Source organism: Anastrepha ludens, chromosome 4 (genome assembly GCF_028408465.1).
Source record: "Anastrepha ludens isolate Willacy chromosome 4, idAnaLude1.1, whole genome shotgun sequence".
Lineage (NCBI taxonomy): Eukaryota > Metazoa > Arthropoda > Insecta > Diptera > Tephritidae > Anastrepha > Anastrepha ludens.
In genome coordinates this window covers 44,461,148-44,480,646 of record NC_071500.1, presented here as the reverse complement: position 1 = coordinate 44,480,646, position 19,499 = coordinate 44,461,148, and the positions used below count along the sequence as shown (strand labels likewise).

General features: G+C 36.2%; 3 protein-coding genes across 4 annotated transcripts; all 3 read right to left on the bottom strand.

Annotated features, from left to right (window-relative positions):
• Nucleotides 1-391: 391 nt before the first annotated feature.
• LOC128861292 (probable insulin-like peptide 1) lies at nt 392-4,302 on the bottom strand. Its single transcript, XM_054099325.1, has 2 exons — nt 4,056-4,302; nt 392-1,758 (listed from the first exon to the last, which is right to left on the bottom strand). The coding sequence occupies exons 1-2, from the start codon at nt 4,213-4,215 to the stop codon at nt 1,562-1,564; spliced, it is 357 nt and encodes a 118-aa protein (XP_053955300.1). The 5' UTR covers nt 4,216-4,302; the 3' UTR covers nt 392-1,561.
• Nucleotides 4,303-11,425: 7,123 nt separating this feature from the next.
• LOC128861362 (probable insulin-like peptide 1) lies at nt 11,426-12,353 on the bottom strand. Of its 2 annotated transcripts, XR_008454366.1 has the most exons (3): nt 12,105-12,353; nt 11,666-11,968; nt 11,426-11,613 (listed from the first exon to the last, which is right to left on the bottom strand). XR_008454366.1 is itself a non-coding variant. In XM_054099460.1 (2 exons), the coding sequence occupies exons 1-2, from the start codon at nt 12,262-12,264 to the stop codon at nt 11,772-11,774; spliced, it is 357 nt and encodes a 118-aa protein (XP_053955435.1). In that variant the 5' UTR covers nt 12,265-12,353; the 3' UTR covers nt 11,427-11,771. The 2 variants fall into 2 exon arrangements, 1 of the variants encoding a protein (XP_053955435.1); XM_054099460.1 differs by having other exon boundaries at nt 11,427-11,968.
• Nucleotides 12,354-17,163: 4,810 nt separating this feature from the next.
• LOC128861594 (probable insulin-like peptide 3) lies at nt 17,164-17,874 on the bottom strand. Its single transcript, XM_054099835.1, has 2 exons — nt 17,639-17,874; nt 17,164-17,510 (listed from the first exon to the last, which is right to left on the bottom strand). The coding sequence occupies exons 1-2, from the start codon at nt 17,796-17,798 to the stop codon at nt 17,287-17,289; spliced, it is 384 nt and encodes a 127-aa protein (XP_053955810.1). The 5' UTR covers nt 17,799-17,874; the 3' UTR covers nt 17,164-17,286.
• Between the last annotated feature and the right edge of the window lie 1,625 nt (nt 17,875-19,499).

Here is a 19,499-nt window from a genome sequence, read left to right as displayed (position 1 = left end):
TTCTGTTACTTTTTACAGAATGTTGATGTTAAATAACTCTTTACATTTTACTCCCAGAAATAGCCTTCTTAGGCGCTGGCCATCCAATAGCGAGCCCATACGAAATAATGTATCATGCCGGCCACATAATTTAAAAAATAAGTCTTTCTAGGATCCCATATATGATTTTTTATGTTAGCATTAAGTTTACTGAAAAATATTAAATCTTAGCCAGATCTCCATTTTTGAAAATGTATAACCTTCACCATAGAGAGACAGAGAAAAAAGTAGACAGGAAGTTCTTTGAATAAGTGCTGCTATTAATACGAGCACAACTGTGTATATATGTATAAGTACATCTGTATATATGTAGAATTACACAGACACCAATTCAAAGGTTTTCGTGCACAGATTAAACATTCACCAATGAGCTAAAAATCTCGACTGTCAACATTGAATTTTAGCTTTTCAACACACATTTTACGAAAAAATTGCTGAGCTCAAATTGGACAACAGAAAAGTGTCAGTCAGTTGCACGTTCAAATGGTTGGCGAGGAAGGGGCAGAAGAAGGTATGAGTAGTAATATGATAAACCACCAACTGGAGAACTGCAAACAACGAAGGGAAGAGAACGGAGAATGAAAAATAGCCAATAAGTATGAAATTAATTTTAGCTATCTGTAAGAGGCGCACCAGAGATACCGAGTTGCTTGGGTAAAGTGGAAAGGAGACCACCAAGAATATACTGAGAAAAAAGCAACAACACAAAATCGAGCAAGGCATGAACGTTGTGAACAGGATAGTTACATTTGCCAGATGGCTAGCAAAGCATAATCTGACAAACTGACTGCAGCAATGTCAACGTCAATTACAACAACGAAAAAAGTGGCAAGAATGGCGGTACTAGCGCGAAAAGCATTTGCTGTTGCCCGTGCCAACGTTTAATGTTGCGGGTAATAGAAGCAGAGGCTGAAGTGGGGGCAGGACAGCAACAATGGTGGGAATAGCGCTGTGGAAAGCACAGCTGTTATTGGCCAACTATGCAAAATTTTATTTATTCTTTGGCAATATTGTGCGGCAATTTATAACAAAATGCGAAATCGTCACTTGGCCAGACATACAATTTTCATTTAAATTGATACACTAAAATCATCTCAATATTTTGTAACTGAGTTTACAGAGTTATTGCAGTTCAGCAGCAGAAGTGCTTTTCCGTATTTTTCCAAATTTGCGCATATATTTTATTTATGAACATTTCGTTTTAGACGAGTACAAATACATAAATAACAATTTAGGTAATTGAGCTATACACGAACGATAAAGGATATATGAGACAGCGTATGGTATATTTTATTGTGTTTCTTTTTCATTATTATTATTTTTTTTTTAATTATTTTCGTTTATTATTTTTTTATATTTCTGCATTGCAGCATATGGCTCAGAAGCATAAATAAAAAAACATTCAGCTACGAGTGATTTCCATTGAATATTTTCAAGCGTAACTCCTTCTTAGCCACTCTCCTCACAATATCTTCCGATTGGTAATCATTAAACAGAACTTTTATTCTGATCCAGATAAAATTTACAAACAGTAAGAGACCAACTCATTGTAGGTACAACCCTTGCGACAGCATTCATCATATACGCCATGTCGACGACCACGCTGCTTGGCCTTCAAATTAACTTCTCCACCATGAACTTTAGCCAGGAAGGGCCATTTTGCGTAGGTGAACGGCAGCTCTACTCCGACTTCATTGTTGGTGTAGTCATCCCATTCCACTGGAAATACAGAAATTGGCAATTTGACAGAAATTAATAGTTATTTAAATGTAGGAGAATTGGCTCATGAGGCAATTCGTTATTGCGACTTCAAGTGATCGGATGGAAAAATAATATATTATGAGAAATTTGCTTTTTATTATTTGCCATGAAAAAAATAACGTATTATGGCACGAAAGTGCAGTTCCAGTCCGTTCTTCTATACACACTCGCACACTCGCCCGGATGAAATTATTTTGCCTGGACTGCCCCGCAGCTATTCAGACCGATTCCAGCCTTCAAATTCAGCAAAGCATCTGCCTTTCCGAGCAAAGCTTTTTTGGATCAGATAGACATTCTCACATTAAAATCTTTTCGACAGGCAGTCAGATGGCGCTTAGGGTGTTCAAAGGATAAATTCTGCGGGAAAAAGGTGAAAAGGACGTTGACGCAGGAAATATTTCAGCTATGATTGGGATAAGAATGTGGGATGCCGAAGTGCTGGGTATTACCAAAAATGTCTGCAAGTGTCTAATATACAACCCTGATAGCTCTTCAACTATTCTCAAAGTGAAAACTTGAGTTTTACTAACGGAGTGATGATGTTTGATTTGAATGTAAAAGTATAACTATATAGCTGTCGTTAGTACCTAGAACAGTGAGCAAGAGCCGACAATTAAATGCCAAAATATCGATGAAGAAAATGGTTAAGCAGATGTTTTGAAAATTGTATATGTATAAGTAAAAGTTCTCCAATAAGAGGTGTTATTCCCGTCTCGTTGCTTATGTGGCACGTAGCGCCGTCTTGTTGAAAAAGAACGTTGTCCAGATCAATACCATTCAACTCCGGCAATAAAAAATTGTTATTCACCTCTCGATAGCGCAACCCATTCATCGTAACTGTTTCTCCAGCTTCATTTTCGAAAAAGTAAGGTCGAATGACTCGGCCAGATCATAAACCGCACCAAACAGTCACACGTTGAGGATAGAGAGATTTTTCAACAATAACTCTTGGATTTTCTGAGCCACAGATCCGACAATTTTGCTCGTTGACGAAGCCACCGAGGTGGAAATGGGCCTCATCACTCATGACGCAAGATGGAATTCCGGATCATTTTCATGCATTTCAACGACCTAACCAGCAAAGACACGACGTTGTTGATGATCGGTCGGCTTGAGTTCTTGTGTTAACTGAACTTTATAAGCCTTAGGACCCAAATCTTTATGCAAAATACGGTGTAATGTCGTTTGTGGAATGCCTAATTCCAAAGAATGACGAGGAATGAACAAACCTGGGTTTTCTTCAACATTTTCGGCTACAACAGCAATATTTTCGGCTGTTCTTGAGCGGCGTGCACGAGTTTTATTCTTCACATCACTAACTTGTCCCAGCAGTTGGAATTTTTTCACCAATTCCTGTATTGCGGTCCGACAAGGTGCTTCACGATGACCCAAAAATGTTCGAGTTTTACGAACTCTCTCTGCCAAAGTTTCACCATTTTTATAGTGAATTTTAATAATTTCAATCCGTTGTTTATGCGTGTATCATTCCATTTTTATTAATGGCGTAGTTTCTACTTGTCAAATATCAAAAATGACAACTTCAAAAGAGACATCTACCGAAATAACGGGCTATTCAAAATAGCACCTGTTATTGGAAAACCTTTTATTATGTACAAGTATGTATGGGACGTGACAATGGAGAGATCCTATCTACATAACTCTGCTGCACATCCGGCTGAAATTGATCAATTGATTAGGTTTTGCTAACGTTGAGGGCATCTATTGATTATTGCCTTGAATGGCATAGCTCTGCGACTTAAAAAAACTCAAGTTGTACCGAGGTGAAGGCGCACGATCTTGCTAAGTAATTCACGTCACCTTCGAGAGAGATAACCAGAACCTCAAATCGTGTATTAAAGTTCCATTATTTGCACGTGCTACTTAATCTTGTAGCTTGCTATGTTGAATTGGCATCACCGACCGAACAACAAATATGAAGACAACACGTAAAAGTAACCCAATGCACTACGCTTTCAGTGTTATTATAAATTAATTTATTTGTACTAGTTTTTCACTTTGAGATAAGACTACCTAAGTAACAATTTTTTTTTTTCAAAACGCGTTTAGCAGTAGCAGAAGGCAATATTCAACTTCATTAGTGTCTTCTCGATATTTATCTTCTAACTCATTTGAATATTTAATTTTACCCGTTTATATGCCAGGCAATCCTTCATTTTATACTCGGCCGAAACACATATTATTATTCTCTTAAAACGCCTGACTGCCTTGTCTTACTTGCATACTCGTTGACTTACTTGACTTTTTAATTTTCGTATTGTAACCATTAAAACAAATCTGATCGAGCGCTTCTGGTAACGCTTTCCCGCAAAAGCGCTGTGAGCCTGCGCACTGTTGAAACAATGTCGCCAACATTAGCAAGGAAGCGCAAAATTCCCACCAAGTTGGTTTATACATTTCGCTAAAATAGCAACTCTTTGCTTTGGCTGAGTTAATCAACTGGTTGGGTTTGAAACTAGGGTACGCGGTTTTATACTCATAATATATATTTATAATATGTATGTGTGTACATAATACAAACATATTGACTTTGTACTTACTTAACCTACTACATATTTGCTACGTAGCTACCGAATTTCGTATGATGTGCATGTTGATGTCAAATAAATTATTGCTCGTGTCATCTGGTACGTCTACAGCTCATAAATGAAATCCGTTGCATATTTATGAGCGCATGGGAGTATACAAATTTGAGTTAGCTACGAACTCATATGGAGCGAACAAAGCAGCGTTGGCAATATCTGCAAAACTTCCAAGGTATGAGCTCATCTGATTCCAGACTGAAATCAAATAAGAAAGGAAGACAAAATTTGGTCCGGACCGAACATTCTATACGTGCACACATTTTAGCAAAATTTTACTTGGGCTGGCTGTTAACTTTGCAATCAAACAAACTCATAGAAAATGAGAGTTTTTGCTTGTAATATTAGCTGAACGGATGGAAATTTAGACTTAACATATAAAGAGTGGCCGCCGTAGTCGAATGGTTTGGTGCATGACTACCATTCTGAAGTGCGAGGTTCGAATCTCCGTGCATGAAGCATCAAAGTGAAGAAAAAACGTTTTTTCTCGGCAGGCAATGGCAAACCTCCGACTGTATTTCTGCCATGAAAAAGCTCTTCATAAAAAAATATCTCTTATTCGAAGTCGGCTGAAAAATGTAGGTCCCTCCATTTGTGGAAAAACATCAAGACGCACATCACGCATAGAAGGAGGAACTCGGCCAAAAACCAAAAAAGTAAGTAGAAGTACTATATATATAAAGAGTAAGCTTGGCTTTTATCCGACCAGAGTTATAAGAAATGGAATCATTGTGACTCAGAGATATCAAGCTTTGTTCTTCTTTGAAAATTATCGTTACATGGGAGATGGGAGTGGTTATTTACCGATTTTGCTAACTTTTAAAGCCAACATATGTACCTTGAACAAAGTTTCATTAAAATATATTAGTTTTTGATCGAATTATCGCCCACAGATCATCTTAGTTTAATCGCCTCCATTCGTAATTTTAAGCACTGTGGTAAATACAAGTCTATATCTATCTCGATACCTGTATGATGTTACATGCACCCGGCTGCAAGTGCGCCCTAGTGTAGAAATCATTGCGGCCCTATCCAAACGAGTCTAATTGAGATGTAAAATTGACGGTGAAGGGATAATAGGTGTACTTTCCTAGAGGTCTTGATGGCAGAGGAGACGCAATTTCTAAGCACCAATGGCTGCTTCAAGGCATATGTACCAGCAAAGGCTTAATAAGCACATGCAAGTATATATCATATTTCAGTATTCAAATACTAGCGTTGTTTGCTGATCCCGGGATCTTGAGATATTCGTGTTTCTTCCTGGGATACAACTTTCTTAATTTATTGAAATAAGCATTTGGTTTTTTACTAAAAACTTAAAATATTTTAACGTATCTTGGTGTGATATTAAAAGAAAGCTGCTGAAAATCAGAGATGCAGTTTTTGAATGAAGTTTTGGTGTTTTATGATTTAAGATGTGTCAGTAGGGATAACAATCCATTTAAAGCAAAGTATTTTGACAGTTAAATAAATTCATTGGACTCGAAATCTGTTGCATTTTCTAAAATTGGCTTTGTAGCAGGTAACATTCTGTAAGTTTGATTAATGTCAAGCTTCTGTTAATAAGATTTTATGCCAAATACTATTCCGAACTATTCCTACACTTAAACAAGAAACTATTGCGTATCTCAGGATTTTTATCATTAATCCACTCCGAGATTAATTAAATAACAGGGTCTCGGGATTGTCAGGATTTAGCGAAATTATGAAAACATCTTAAACTTTTTTTAAATATTTTTATGTGAAGAGGGAAGAAAACTGATCGAACAAACGCAAACACTACGCGAGGCTGTTGCAAAAAAGGTATTTAAGAAGTGATCTACGGGTGAGATGGTTCAGCTTTCTAACAATTAGAGATGTCTAATGGCGTTTTGGCGGCTGCCGTATGAATTGGAAAGTGAGTTATATGTAGTAACCGTCGCCTCTCTGCAGGGAATGGCCAAAACTTCTGTCATAAAAAACCTCCTCATAAAAAACCATCGGCTGCTCGGAGCAGGCACAAAACTGTAGGTACTTCCTTCTGTGGAAAAAACATCAAGACGCACACCACAAACACAAGGAGGAGCAAAATTTGTAGTGGAATATAACAGAGTGAAACGAGACTATCCCAAATTTAGTTAAATTTCAATGGATTCAATTGAGTTGGATGTATTTGTGGGCATTATTTTACATTACGACGTTCACAATTCCAGCGATTGATAAGTGGTGAATTTGTGGGCTCTAATGCTATTACTACAGGAAAGTGCTACAAATGAATTATTAGGTAAACCTGTAGGTGCAAAAGCTACTTGCGTTATGCGCGAAAATCAATTATGAAAAAATTAATAATGAAAAATGAAATTATGAAAATCATTATGCTTTAAAATTATCTGAGTTAAAATTAATTGAAGTCACGTAAACTCCCCATCCTATCTAAATAGAACCACAAAGATATCTGTAAAATGAAAGCGAAAAGTCACACGAGTAAGCAACACTAACACAGTTAGTTGAAGCAAAAGACTTAGATTAGGTTAGGAAAAGAGATGGCCGGTTGCTCAGGGAAGAGCCCATAAGATTAGTAGGCACACACTGAATCAGCTATTCAATTCAGAAGCCTGCTGAGAGACTGCCCTCATATAAGTCTAATAAAACGTCACAGTATGATGCGGTTAAAAGAAAATTTAAAAAATTCAAGTAGTGGTTGGCTGCTCTCCAATAAATTTCCTATTTACATTGCATACTTAAAGGCTAGAGGAATGAAGTGTAGAACTCGCTTAAGCAAACCTCTATTCTTTTATCAACGAAGTGGCATATATATTTGTCACCTTTACATGACAATTTTGTGAATACCATCAACCATCCTAGTGTTGCTCAGTTCAGTTCTTTCATACATCCAGAGCAGGACCACAAACCGTTCGCTGGGCAGTGCTTTGCTGCAATCCTACTAACAAAATCAATAACAAAGCACAGATCTTTAACTAATTCAGCGATATAATGACGTTCCATTATTCTAATTCTTTAACTGCTATCACTACTTTTTCTTGAAACTTAGTTAAACAACTGATGTAATTTGCAGCTGCTGACTCCTCTTTTATACCACTAACAAATTCTTGGAAATAGTTTAGTTACTTGTACATATGAGAGTATAAGCACAAATATTTGTATGCCAATTTAATTTAGTTCACGCTTTATTGCCTGTCTGAAGCATGCATAGAAACCTGAACTAAAAATAAATTCTTGTGAACGCACACGTGGCTCTGCACGTGGAAGAATTAAATGGAATATCGATGTATTATGCGCATATGTTTCCTTATGTATATCCTGAGCCGAAATTTAGGCGCAATGAAAAGCCTTTTAATAGGGTCCAAGTACTGAAATTCAACATTCATTTTTACCTAAATTTTAATATCAACTCCAAACCACGATATGCTGGGTGGAATAATACACATTTCTTTTATTGAAAGCTAGAAGGTTATATGTGTTGGTGGTTTCAGTTGGAGTCGGCGTGAGTGCACGCGGTAGGTATAAAATGTTCACTAAGTAGGTAGTGTCACTTTGGTATTTTAATCAGGTCAAAACGAAAAATGAGTATAAGATATGGTTATATGAAAGGCGCTAGAATACTTTAAACATGATGTTGCAACATTCAACCACATACAAATTAGTGTAATGTGAAAACGAATTTCCGCATGTTGCGTCATAGAAAACAAGGTTTCGTATCGTGGCTGAATTTCCCTCATTCGGGGCTTACAAATAATATAGCATTTCTCGCTGCAGATGCAATGATTGATAATAAACGCATTTACCAACTTTTTTTTTGTAATTAACCCAATACTAAAAATGAATTGTTATTGGAAGTAATAAAACAATAATAACAAGTTTGCCACTGAAAAAGAAAATTCAGAATAATCCAACATAATTCATTCCGTAGCTATTTTCTGCAGAAAGCTTTAATTCATAATGCGACTGTCAGTATATTTTAACTTCAAATAAAATGATTTTACAGGAAGATAGTCCCAATAAATTTGGGCAGTATTCAAATACTCAAAACTAGGTTTAGGTAAATATACTATCATTTTGTTGATGAGTTTGATTCTTTGATAGTCTCATAAAATGTTAATTGGCTTAACTTTAAATAAAGTGTTTGCACATTCCTTAATAAATATTTTAACAATCAAGCACGTTAAATTTAGTTTAACTTGAAAAGTGATACCATTTGTTAAAGAGTAATTACTTTGAGTGTTACAAGGGTTACTAACAAAATCAGTCTCATTTCGAAATTAATTATTTATACTGACCGTATTCTCTTTTACACGAAACGCAAAAGAACATTCAAACTCGGGTAACTCAGCTATGGAAATGCTGATCTAAGCTACCATTGACTCACAAAATTAAATAAAAAGGGAGCAAAAGAAAATGCTGTTTGAGTTAAAATTTGTCAAATTCTTTCATGACCAATCACAATAGCAACATAATTGAGGTCAAAATAAGTTGTTTAAAATAAGACATTGTTTCAGGTTTCTCTATTTTTATTCAAAATATGGCCCTTAAAAATTTAATTATTATAAATAATATATCATTTAAATGTCCTACATGAGCACGTTTACAGGTAAAATCCGCCTAACAGTCGATTCATGAATGCCTTATGGTTGAGAACGTCGAGAAATCGATGTTCAAGATTGTTCAGCAACACTTTGCTTTACAGCAGCGATATTCGCAACAGAACCAGTTTTTGATCTGCCATTAATTTTTCATATCCGCGACCGATCCAGTTTTTTGAAAGTTTTTCAACAGCCTATGAATTGTCGACTCATTGAGATGATTATTTCCCCCAAAAATATCAGTTTCAAAACATAATCAGTTTCAATAATTTGAACGCGTTTGCGAGATTTGTGAATTGGATAGCAGTGGAGTTAGCAACGAGGCGTTTAAAGGTCAAAATAAAGATTTCCGTTACTCAAAATATTATTTACAATATATATATATAGTATATAATTGGTGCATACACCCATTTTGTATGTTTGGCCGAGCTCCTCCTCCGATTTCTGGTGTGCGTCTTGATGTTGTTCCAATATTATTTTTTTACTTCTATTAAAAAAGTTATTAAGTTATTTTAAAACATTAATCATCCAAATTTTGCGTATTTATGATTTGTTGCTTTGCATGTAAATCAGCGTATAAACTAGTGCTCTTTTACAACTCATTTGGAAAACGATAACTTTACCATAAAAATTAATAATCTACATCCACCAAGAGCTCAACTACAGTTGACAACTCTGTTTAAGTTTCAAAATTATTGAATGTTTACAATTTAATGAAGTTAACTAAAGTAGTCCCAAATGGTAAACAGAATTGCCTGCACTTCTATGATGAAGTAACTACTCCGAAAAATTGGAGATAAAACAATCATTCCACCTACCCGATCACTGTAGTGTATTTCAAGCGGAAGTCACTGATATTAAAGAACTCACAGCGATAAAAACGAGAGTATTATTCACAAACGAAGTCTTCCTTCAGTCAAGCAACAATAAAAGCGCTAGAATCTAAAACGTACTCGTCAAAACCAGTCTTAGAATGTTTTAAACTACTAAAAGACGTGTCTCAATATTACAAAGTACATATCATTTGGGTACCAGGCCAGAGGAATATAGCAAGAAAATGCAAAGGAGATAAACTTGCTCGAATGGGTACAACGCTTGCTATCCAATTGGATGAAACGTTGATACCTTTGTCCATTGCCACTTGTAAGTTACTGATAGACAGAGAAACTAGTAAAATAGTAAATACAAAATGACAAAGCCTAACAACATACGAATTAAGCAAATTGACATGGCCGAAACTCAACAGTGGTCGTTCAAAATGCCTGCTAAAATTCAATAGAGATAATACAGGAACATTGATTGGTGTATTAGCCGGTAATTGTCTAATATGTAGCCATGCAAGAAAGCTGGGAGTTCCATTATTGTAGAAGCTGCTAGAATACAGAAGAAAAGGAAACTATTAAACACCTCATTTGTGAGCGTGAAGGACCACAGTATGGTTTAAAAGGAATTCCATAGTGTAAGGAAACAGTTCCAGTGGTATCACAATGGACCTACGACTGGTCAAAGTGTGTTATTTTGGCAGCCACCAGACCTGCTTACCCATGCACAGAAGATCATCTCATGTTTATTGTTTCCTTCCTTAACAGAACTTATGTTATATTACTCGCATGATGAATATGCAGAAAATGATAATTTTCTAAAGTAAAACTGTACCACATAAGATTTAGTTCGTGATCCTTATTTTTTTTATGTATATATACTTTTTTCCTTGTTCACTCTACTCGGGAACATAGAGCCTCGAAAAGACTCAGTCTTGTGTTGGTTTCGTTAATCTATTTTGCTTTCCGATAGGGTAGGTGATTAGCCTACCGCTACCAGTCCTAAGTAGTGGGAATACCCCTGGCTTTCTTACTGTTTGGAGCGCCATCTGTGTAGCAAATTATTCTGCAAGAAGGATGACACAGATGGTTGAGTACTTTGCTAAATTTAGTGTATCTGCGCTATTACCGCGATTGCCCGTTCCTCTTGCTGGCATCACTGATGCAATGTGTAACTGTGTCTTTTGCAATGCTTTTTGCTTGCTTTAGCACCCACAATAGAAGTAATGCGCTGACTTTTGTGCGGGTGTAAGGATTGGAAGGATAAGGTTTTTGGGGTTTAGAACTGAAATTATTTTTTTTGCTTTTTTTATAGAAACTAGAAAGTAGGTAAGTTGGGAAAAGTGCGAGGACCTTGCTTGACGTGGGATTCGACTTACAACCTCTGGGATCGCAGGCTAGTGCTCTTACGCTAGACTACCGAGATCGTTTATATATTTACTACCGCAGAAAAAAATTTATATTTGTGTTACGCGATCACTGTTAACTTAACATTTTCTATTAGACCAGCAAATTTGTGTTAATTCCGCTATCAAATATAGTTTACAAGTAATACAACAGCAATTGCCGGAAGTTTGAACATTTAAGCGCTATGTTTAGCTACAGAAAAGCGTAAGATGCATTTAAGGCTTTTAAAAACAGGTTTTGAATCGAAAAGTTTTAGCGTATATTTGTTTACGAGTATTAACATGAATTTATTTTGAAATATTTTTCAGCAATTCCAGTAACAGGCATAAATTTCAATCTTTACGATTTTATATATACAATTCTCTGTAAAACATATACATATATACATATATATATATATAAATGCTAAGTATTAATAATATTTCTGCTAAAGTTAAATATGTAACCTTTGTATCACATTTGCAAAAAGGGCATCCTATTTACGCTTGGTGGCCCTTTTTACTCCAACCTCCTTCATTATCGCAAAACCGGCAACATTATTTGTATAGAAACACATTGACAATTTATTTACAGTATGAGAATAACTCGCTGTAGGTACAAGATTTGCGGCAACATTCGTCATATACACCCTCACGGCGACGACGGGTCTTAGCTAATGTGTCGACTTGGCCACCATGAAAATTAGCTAAGAAAGGTGAAGCAGCAAAGCGGAAGGGCAGCTCATCTTCCAGCTCATTATTGCCATGATGATCCCATTCCACTAGAATTTGATAATTTTAAATTCATTTAATTTTCAAATGACATTGAGATTTTTTTACTCAATACAAATTATGAAAACATAATAACTGGGCTTAAAGAGAAAGTTTCATTACTTTTACATTTACAAATTTACTTACTAGACTTCTTGAATTTTGTGTTGAAACCATTTTCGCAAATGGTATCGAGTACAGAATCCAACGCAGGACCGCAAACGGTTTGTTGGCCAGCACTGTGTTGAAAACTTGCTAACGAAATCAGCAGCAAAGCGTAGATTTTTAACAAATTCAGCGACATCATATTTGATGTATTGTTTTAGAGATTTTATATTTTATTAAATAGAAGGTAATACGTATATTTAATGAACTCTCAGCAATACTTATTTTTGAAGCTGTGTAAAATAACTGATGGAATTTGCAGTCGCTAACTGTGCTTTTATACCAGCAAATCGGCTAAGTAGTTAAATACTAGCAAAAGATGCAAACAAACACACGCATTATGGCCTACTTTCTCATTTCTTAGCCTCTAGGGAAATCAAGGTCGTGAGAGGTTAAAATAATCGTGAATAATTTTTGCAGTTCATGTGTTGCATATTTATAAGCGCACATGTGGGTGTGTGAGGTAGAGTTTACACTTTCATATACAGACAGTTTGTATTGGCATAAGGTGGGCTTTATGTAAATAATGCAAAAAGGTTAATATTAACATTCACTACAAATTTATTCCCATATCACCTAACAACTGCGAGATGGGCCATGCTTAACACATTCTGCATTTTGCGACCAGGTTTTTCATGTAGAACTATGTAACTTAGGAAATTAATAGGCTACAAGAAGTTCGCATTTTTTGATCAACATACATAAGTAGATGAGGGTGAAAATTTTGTAATAATTAGCGACTAGAAGTTAAGATTTGGATAATCAATCAAAAAAGACATTCATAATCAATATTTTCAAATTAAGGTACGGAAAAATTGAAAGATGGATTAAAGCATACAAGAATAAAGAATGGCAGACAAGAAAAAGTTTTCCCAATTAATGAAACTCCAAACAAACTGTTTAAATATTGGGTTGAGGAATAAATTCATAGCGTTTTCATATTTTCTTTTATTTTACAACAAGTTGTCTTCTGTTTGGGAAAGGGTAAGTATTTATTCGATAAACCTCTCTCTGCTGTACAAAACATTGTTAAGTGCATTTTTAAGTTATTTATTTTATTATTAGTTTTGAGGCTTAGAAATGGAGTACCCAAACAAAAATCAATATTTTCGACACCTGCTTTTCTTTGCTTTTCATTAAGGTCAAACGGCTGCAGAAGCAGCCCGGACATTGGCGACGTGTACGGAGATGATGTCGTAGGCGAGTCTACAGCACAAAAAGGGTTTGCAAAGCTTAATGGAGACTTTGACGTCGATGATACATCTTGCAGCGGAAGGCCTTCTGAATTCGATAGAGAACGTCTCAAAGCACTCAAATCGCTGAAGGAGAACGGTCGCCAAACCAGTCGTGTATTGGCGGACAAAATAAACTGTGAGCATAAAACGATTCTTAATCACCTTTATTCGGATTTACCGACAAATTGCCTCACGAGCTCAACGAAAGAACGAAGAAAGTCGCCTTCAAATTACGCGGTCATAAACAGCGCTTTTTGTACCGAATCGTTACGGAAGATGATAAGTGGTGCCTATAAAATCAATACGAAGCAAAGAAAGAAGTGGGTGGCTCCAGGAGATTCGCTAAAGCTGAGAGTCAAGCCGGATCTTCAGAAGAATATTATTATACGTCTTCGGTAGGACTGGGATGACTTCGTGCATGGGAAATTCTCGAAAAGAACACCACGTTCAACATGCTCTACAGAGCTCTACCGCGTGAATGAGGCTATTCGACTGAAAAGACCTGATCGACATGGTCGAACCATACTCCTTCACGACAACTAAAGATCTCATGTTGCACAAGTCGGCAAAGCCGCACTCCAAGAGCTCGAATGGGAGGCCCTGTTACCTTGTACCGACCGATTACCATCTTTTCCGGTCCCTGTCAAATCATATGAAGGACGTTACATTCGATAACAAAGAGGTCCTTAAAAACTGGCTTAACAACTTCTTTGACACCAGACCAGGCAATTTTTGCCGGATCGGCATCAACAAATCATTCGAGAGGTGGGAAGAGATTGTAAACAGCAACGGGAAGTATATAACTGATCAACTTATTGAAATAATTATTGTTTTTTATGTAAATAAAAGTCTTCGAAAAAAACGCTAAGAACTGATTCCCCAACATAAAGTTAGGGGTAAAAGGAAATACTTCTGCTTAGTTTTTAACTTGTTTGTTTTACTAAATTAAGCGAAGGAAATAAAAATTCGTCTAAATAAAATCAATAAATAAAATTGAAAGTCAGCTACTTAGCAGACCGTTATTCGGCCCTGAGCAAATTTAACAGAATCAACTGAGGGTATGACATCACTTGTGGTCACGAAGCAGTTTGTTTACGAAAAAAATAAGGTAGTGTTAGTGATATTCAAAAAAAATTAACCTATGACACTTCTGAACAACGACGGCTTGGACGAGTGTGTGAATATGTGTGAATTGAACCTGCAAAATTCGGCTGGTGAATTCCTCTGTGACATGGGAGCCGAAATCCTCTTCACAATTTTGTTGTTTCTCATCATAGTTATTGCCCACAGCTGGGAAATCTATCATATTTGCATATGAAGATATAATAATCAATAACATACGGCGCATATGCACACAACCAGCAGTTTTTAATGCTTCTGTTTTCAAAATTTTAATAATAAAAGCTAAAACGAACAAAGCATAGTGAACGTAAATATTTCAAAGTTTTATAACAATAAGACAGAACTTTAATCAGTACAGCCATTTCTAATTTGTGGCAGTTTGAAAATTTGTTTTACGACATTTCATCAAATTTTTCATTTGCAGACACTGCATAGACATAGTAAGTTCATGTAACTTAAGTCGAACGAAACCTTCCAAGAGAGTTTTGTTTTAACCTGTGCTAATCGGAAAATCCTGTACGTACATATGCGTATTTTTATTTATTTATTTTTCATACATTTAAGTCTAGGAAATTTATACCTTACACACTATGATTGATATATTATATTACATATATTTAAAAACGGCGACCGTCGTAGACGAATGGATTGGTGCGTGATTACCATTCGGAATTCAGAGAGAACGTCGGTTCAAATCTCGGTGAAGTACCGATACGAAGAAAACATTTTTCTAATAGCAGTCGCCCCTCGATAGGAAATGGCAAGCCTCCGAGTGTACTTCTGCCATGAAAAAGCTCCACATAAAAAATATCTACCGTTCGGAGTCGGCATGAAACTGTTAGTCCCTCAAGACGTACGCCATAAATAGGAGGAGGAGCTCGGCCAAACACCTAAAAAGGATGTAGGCGCCAATTATATATATATTTAAAAACCATTATAGTATCGAGAAGACAATATTTAAAAAAGGAACTCTTGGAAGCGAAAAATTAAGATCAGCATCCTTATTAGTGGAATTTAATTTACGTGTAACGGGAGTAATGGGAGCATGACTGGCATACTTAGTTCTATAGTTTTCCCCATGAAAAGGTTCAAGCTTCCTAAGAGATCGCTGGGGAACATTAAATCGGTTCCTTTCCAGCTCGTAGGGACAATTAATTACTCCTGTAATGATATTATGAGTAAAGGGCAGGCGCAGTATAGACCTGCGAATTTCTAAGGACTTGAGACTTATATGCCTGAATCGAGCAAAACATGATGGCATGGGGCCAGTAAAGTTCAGAGATCGATATGCCCCTGAAAAAATAGCTTTTCGCATCAGTTGTGCTTAATCTTTAATTTTTCGGTCCTAAAATAAAAGTCACTATATCACAAAAAGTATAATTGTGGTTAAAAAAAGTCACTTTATGACTTTTATGTCTAGTATGATTTAACAATAGTTCAGTATCTTATTTTTTGGCGCTAATATTATCTGCAAGGGTCTTTAAAATAATGTAGATATTTTAAAAAACATGATTTTCTCTAACTTTTTGCCAATTAATTTGTTCTCAAATCCGCATATTCTTAAGCCACGCCATAATCGCTTAAGCGATTTTTCGTCGAACTTAACATAGGGCGCAGGTCTTTTCTTTTTCGTGATAAATGATGTCAGTTGGAGAAATGAAGTAAGGTCAAGTCCTCCTTCACGTAATCTTATTAACACAATGAAGGCCTCTCTCCCTCTGCTACCACCAGCCTATACCTCAACGAATACTTTTAGAGTTGGAGCGTTTGCATCCATTCAGACATGGCCCAGCCACCGGGCCGCTGGATCTTTATTCGTTGCACCGTAGAGCTTATCAATGGCTCCATCGCTCGTGATACGCAAAGGTCCAAACATTGGTCCACAAAACCTTTCTCCTAAACAATCCCCGGCACGCCTCATCGGATGTTATCATCGCACAAGTTTCTGCGCCGTATAATAGGAAGGGACTGATGAAAGATTTATAAAGTGTGTTTTTTGTTGGGAGAGAGAGATCTTTACAAATCAATTGCCTACTTTGATCAAAGTAGCACTTGTTGGCAAGTCAGATTCTCTGTTGGGTTTCAAGGCTGATTTTATTATCGGTGCCGAGGCTGATTCCTAAATAAACTAAGTATCTTACAACCTCGAAAACATAACTGTCAACAGTAACGTGGGTGCCGATACGCGAGTGCGCCGACTTTTTGTTTGATGACAGCAAGTACCTCGATTTGTCCTCGTTCATCACCAGACCTGTTTGCTTTGCTTCTTTATCCAGTTTGGAAAAGGCAGAACTAACAGCGCCGTTGTTCAGGCCGATGATATCAATTATACGCTCTTATAAAATTTTGTGCTTTAGCGATTGATTTCTGCGGCTCGCACGATCTTTTCCAGCATCAGGTTAAAAAAGTCAGACGACAGCGAGTCGCCGTATATATAGTAAAACCTCGTCTGGTATCAAATGGTCGATAGCGTGAAAATGTCTAAAAGAGACTTTGCTCTATTTTTTTTTCTATACTGATCGCAATGCATCCACCAAATACCACCATTAAATTGGGTTTGCCCTCAGCGCAGGAAGAAATACAGAAATCAATGAAGGGAATACAAATGGAAATAAGACCTGTTGAAATAAGTATAATTTCAAAAACATGAAAATTAAAGCACAAGCACACATTTATTTTTCATTTATCAATTTTGAATTATAAAATGTTATACACTTGCATGTACATACAACAATAATATTATACTAATAATCCACTATTAGTTTATCCTTTTGTTTAATTCCTTTCATATTTATAATTTTAATAGCCTAAAGGCCGCGAATCAAATCTTCGTATCGATTGCAGTACGATAAGATTTCGTTATAGGTGCATCCCTTGTTGCAACATTCATCATACACACCGTCACGACGGCGACGTGTTTTGGCCAACGTATCAACATAGCCACCGTGTATCTTGCCTAAGAACGGCGAATTTGCATAGGGGAAGGGCAGTTCTTCTACCAGCTCATTGCCGTTATGTTCATCCAAATCCACTAGAATTCGATCAGTTTCAATATTTTCGGTAATGAAATAGAAATTAAGAAATATTTATTTAATATCGATTGTCGTCACATGTTTTATATTTGTATTATACCACTTTTACCATATTAAATGTACTCACTTGACCTCTTGAATTTCGTGTTAAAGCCGTGCACGCAAAGAGTGCTAAGCACCGCATCCAACGCCGGACCACAAACCGTGCGCTGGGCAGTATTTTGCTGCAAGCCTACTATCAAAACAAGTAGCAAAGCGTAGAGTTTCAACAAATTTAGCGCTAACATGACTTAACAAATATTTAAAGTTTTATCAATAATATATTTAATAAACGATTTCTTAATTGGGAAAACTTTTTCTTGAAGCTATGTCGAACAATTGATGTAATTGCAACTTCAGCTTGTGCTTTTATACTCAAAATATCACACCTGTTTACACCCACTGTTAAATGTATGTTAATTTAGCGCATACCTTAATGTATCCATGTGGCAGTAGTGGGGGTTGAGGGCTAAAGAAGCAACAGAAATATTCGTAATATATTGCATATTTATAAGCGCATATGTGGGTTTATTAATGAGAATATCCATCGCCCTATTAAGAAAAAGACTCCCACATGAATTTCTTCAATACACAAGAGTGGTTTGCTTATGTTTCTATTTTCATGTATACACACATAGTTGCATATGAAATAAAAACTTAACTTTTAACTTTAAAGGAATCCCTATTTTGTGTTTTGTTCAATAATTAGATATGAAAGTCACTATTTTATATTAAACTAAGTATGCACTTATATAAAACATATATGTACATACAAAGTATGTCACTTTTCAAATAGTTGGCTTTAACAAACTGTATCCCGCGTTCTAAAAATTTAAGTAAAAAAATCAAGAATGGCCAGTATTTCGAACAAACGGTTTATGATTAAACGTGCTGCTCATCGGCAATAAGGAAATGCAAAATTCCTGCTGGCTGAAAAAAAAAATTAATTTCTATGGTCTTGATTTTTTCATTTACAATTTTCAGGACCTTAGAAATATGGATCAGACATAGCAGCAGAGAAGGACGAGTTTTGGAATGGTGTGCCTTAACTTAGTATGGAATTACCTACCTAATATTTAAAAATGAAAGGATGAAAGCAGTTTTCTACAATTCCACTTTAGAGCACTAATACATACAGCAATTATTATACAAAGCTTGAACCGCGGCAAAAATATTGAGTCTTTAGACGAATTAACTTAGTGCTCAGTAAATGTTGTGGATGGCTCTCCAGGAAAATATATGAGAATGAAAAACTATTCAGAATTAATTTAAATTTTTGAAATTAAATTAAATCATGCGATTACATCAGCTTGTCCACGATTTTTCTTAAATACCTTAAAGCACTTTGCAACTCTTCTCCGAATCGAACTCTTCAACCCACATACCCCCTTTTAAATAAAACCAATAACAGTTTACAACCAAAGCGTCTTTTAACTTAACATTTTCCTCAAAAATTATTATTTACTTTTCGTACTAGTCGAGGCAAATTAAGCCGTCATTTACAACTACCATCGAGCGGAGTAATCAGTAATCACTTTTTTTAGAATACAATTGCACTATTCGCAAAAGGTACTTATTTGGTTGATTATTTTGAAAACAAATTTGCAAAACTAGTGGGAAGGAGTGTAGGTGTAACCGATGAAGAAAAGGTTGAATTAGTTTTAAAGGTTTTTTTCGAAGATTTGCGGCTTTATTGTGAAAAAACGGTACAAAATATTTTATTCGAAGTATTGGCCATCGCTAGCTACAACTTTCGCCCATCTTTCGGGCAATTTCCGGATGCCGTTTCTCCAAAATTCTGGCCGCTGCTTGGCTATCCATGACTCAACCCATATTTTGGTAGCCTCGTACGAGGAGAACCGCTGGTCCGCCAAATCGAGACTCATATGCCGGAACAAATGATAATCGGAGGAAGCTATATCTGGACTATACGGCGGGTGGGGTAACAC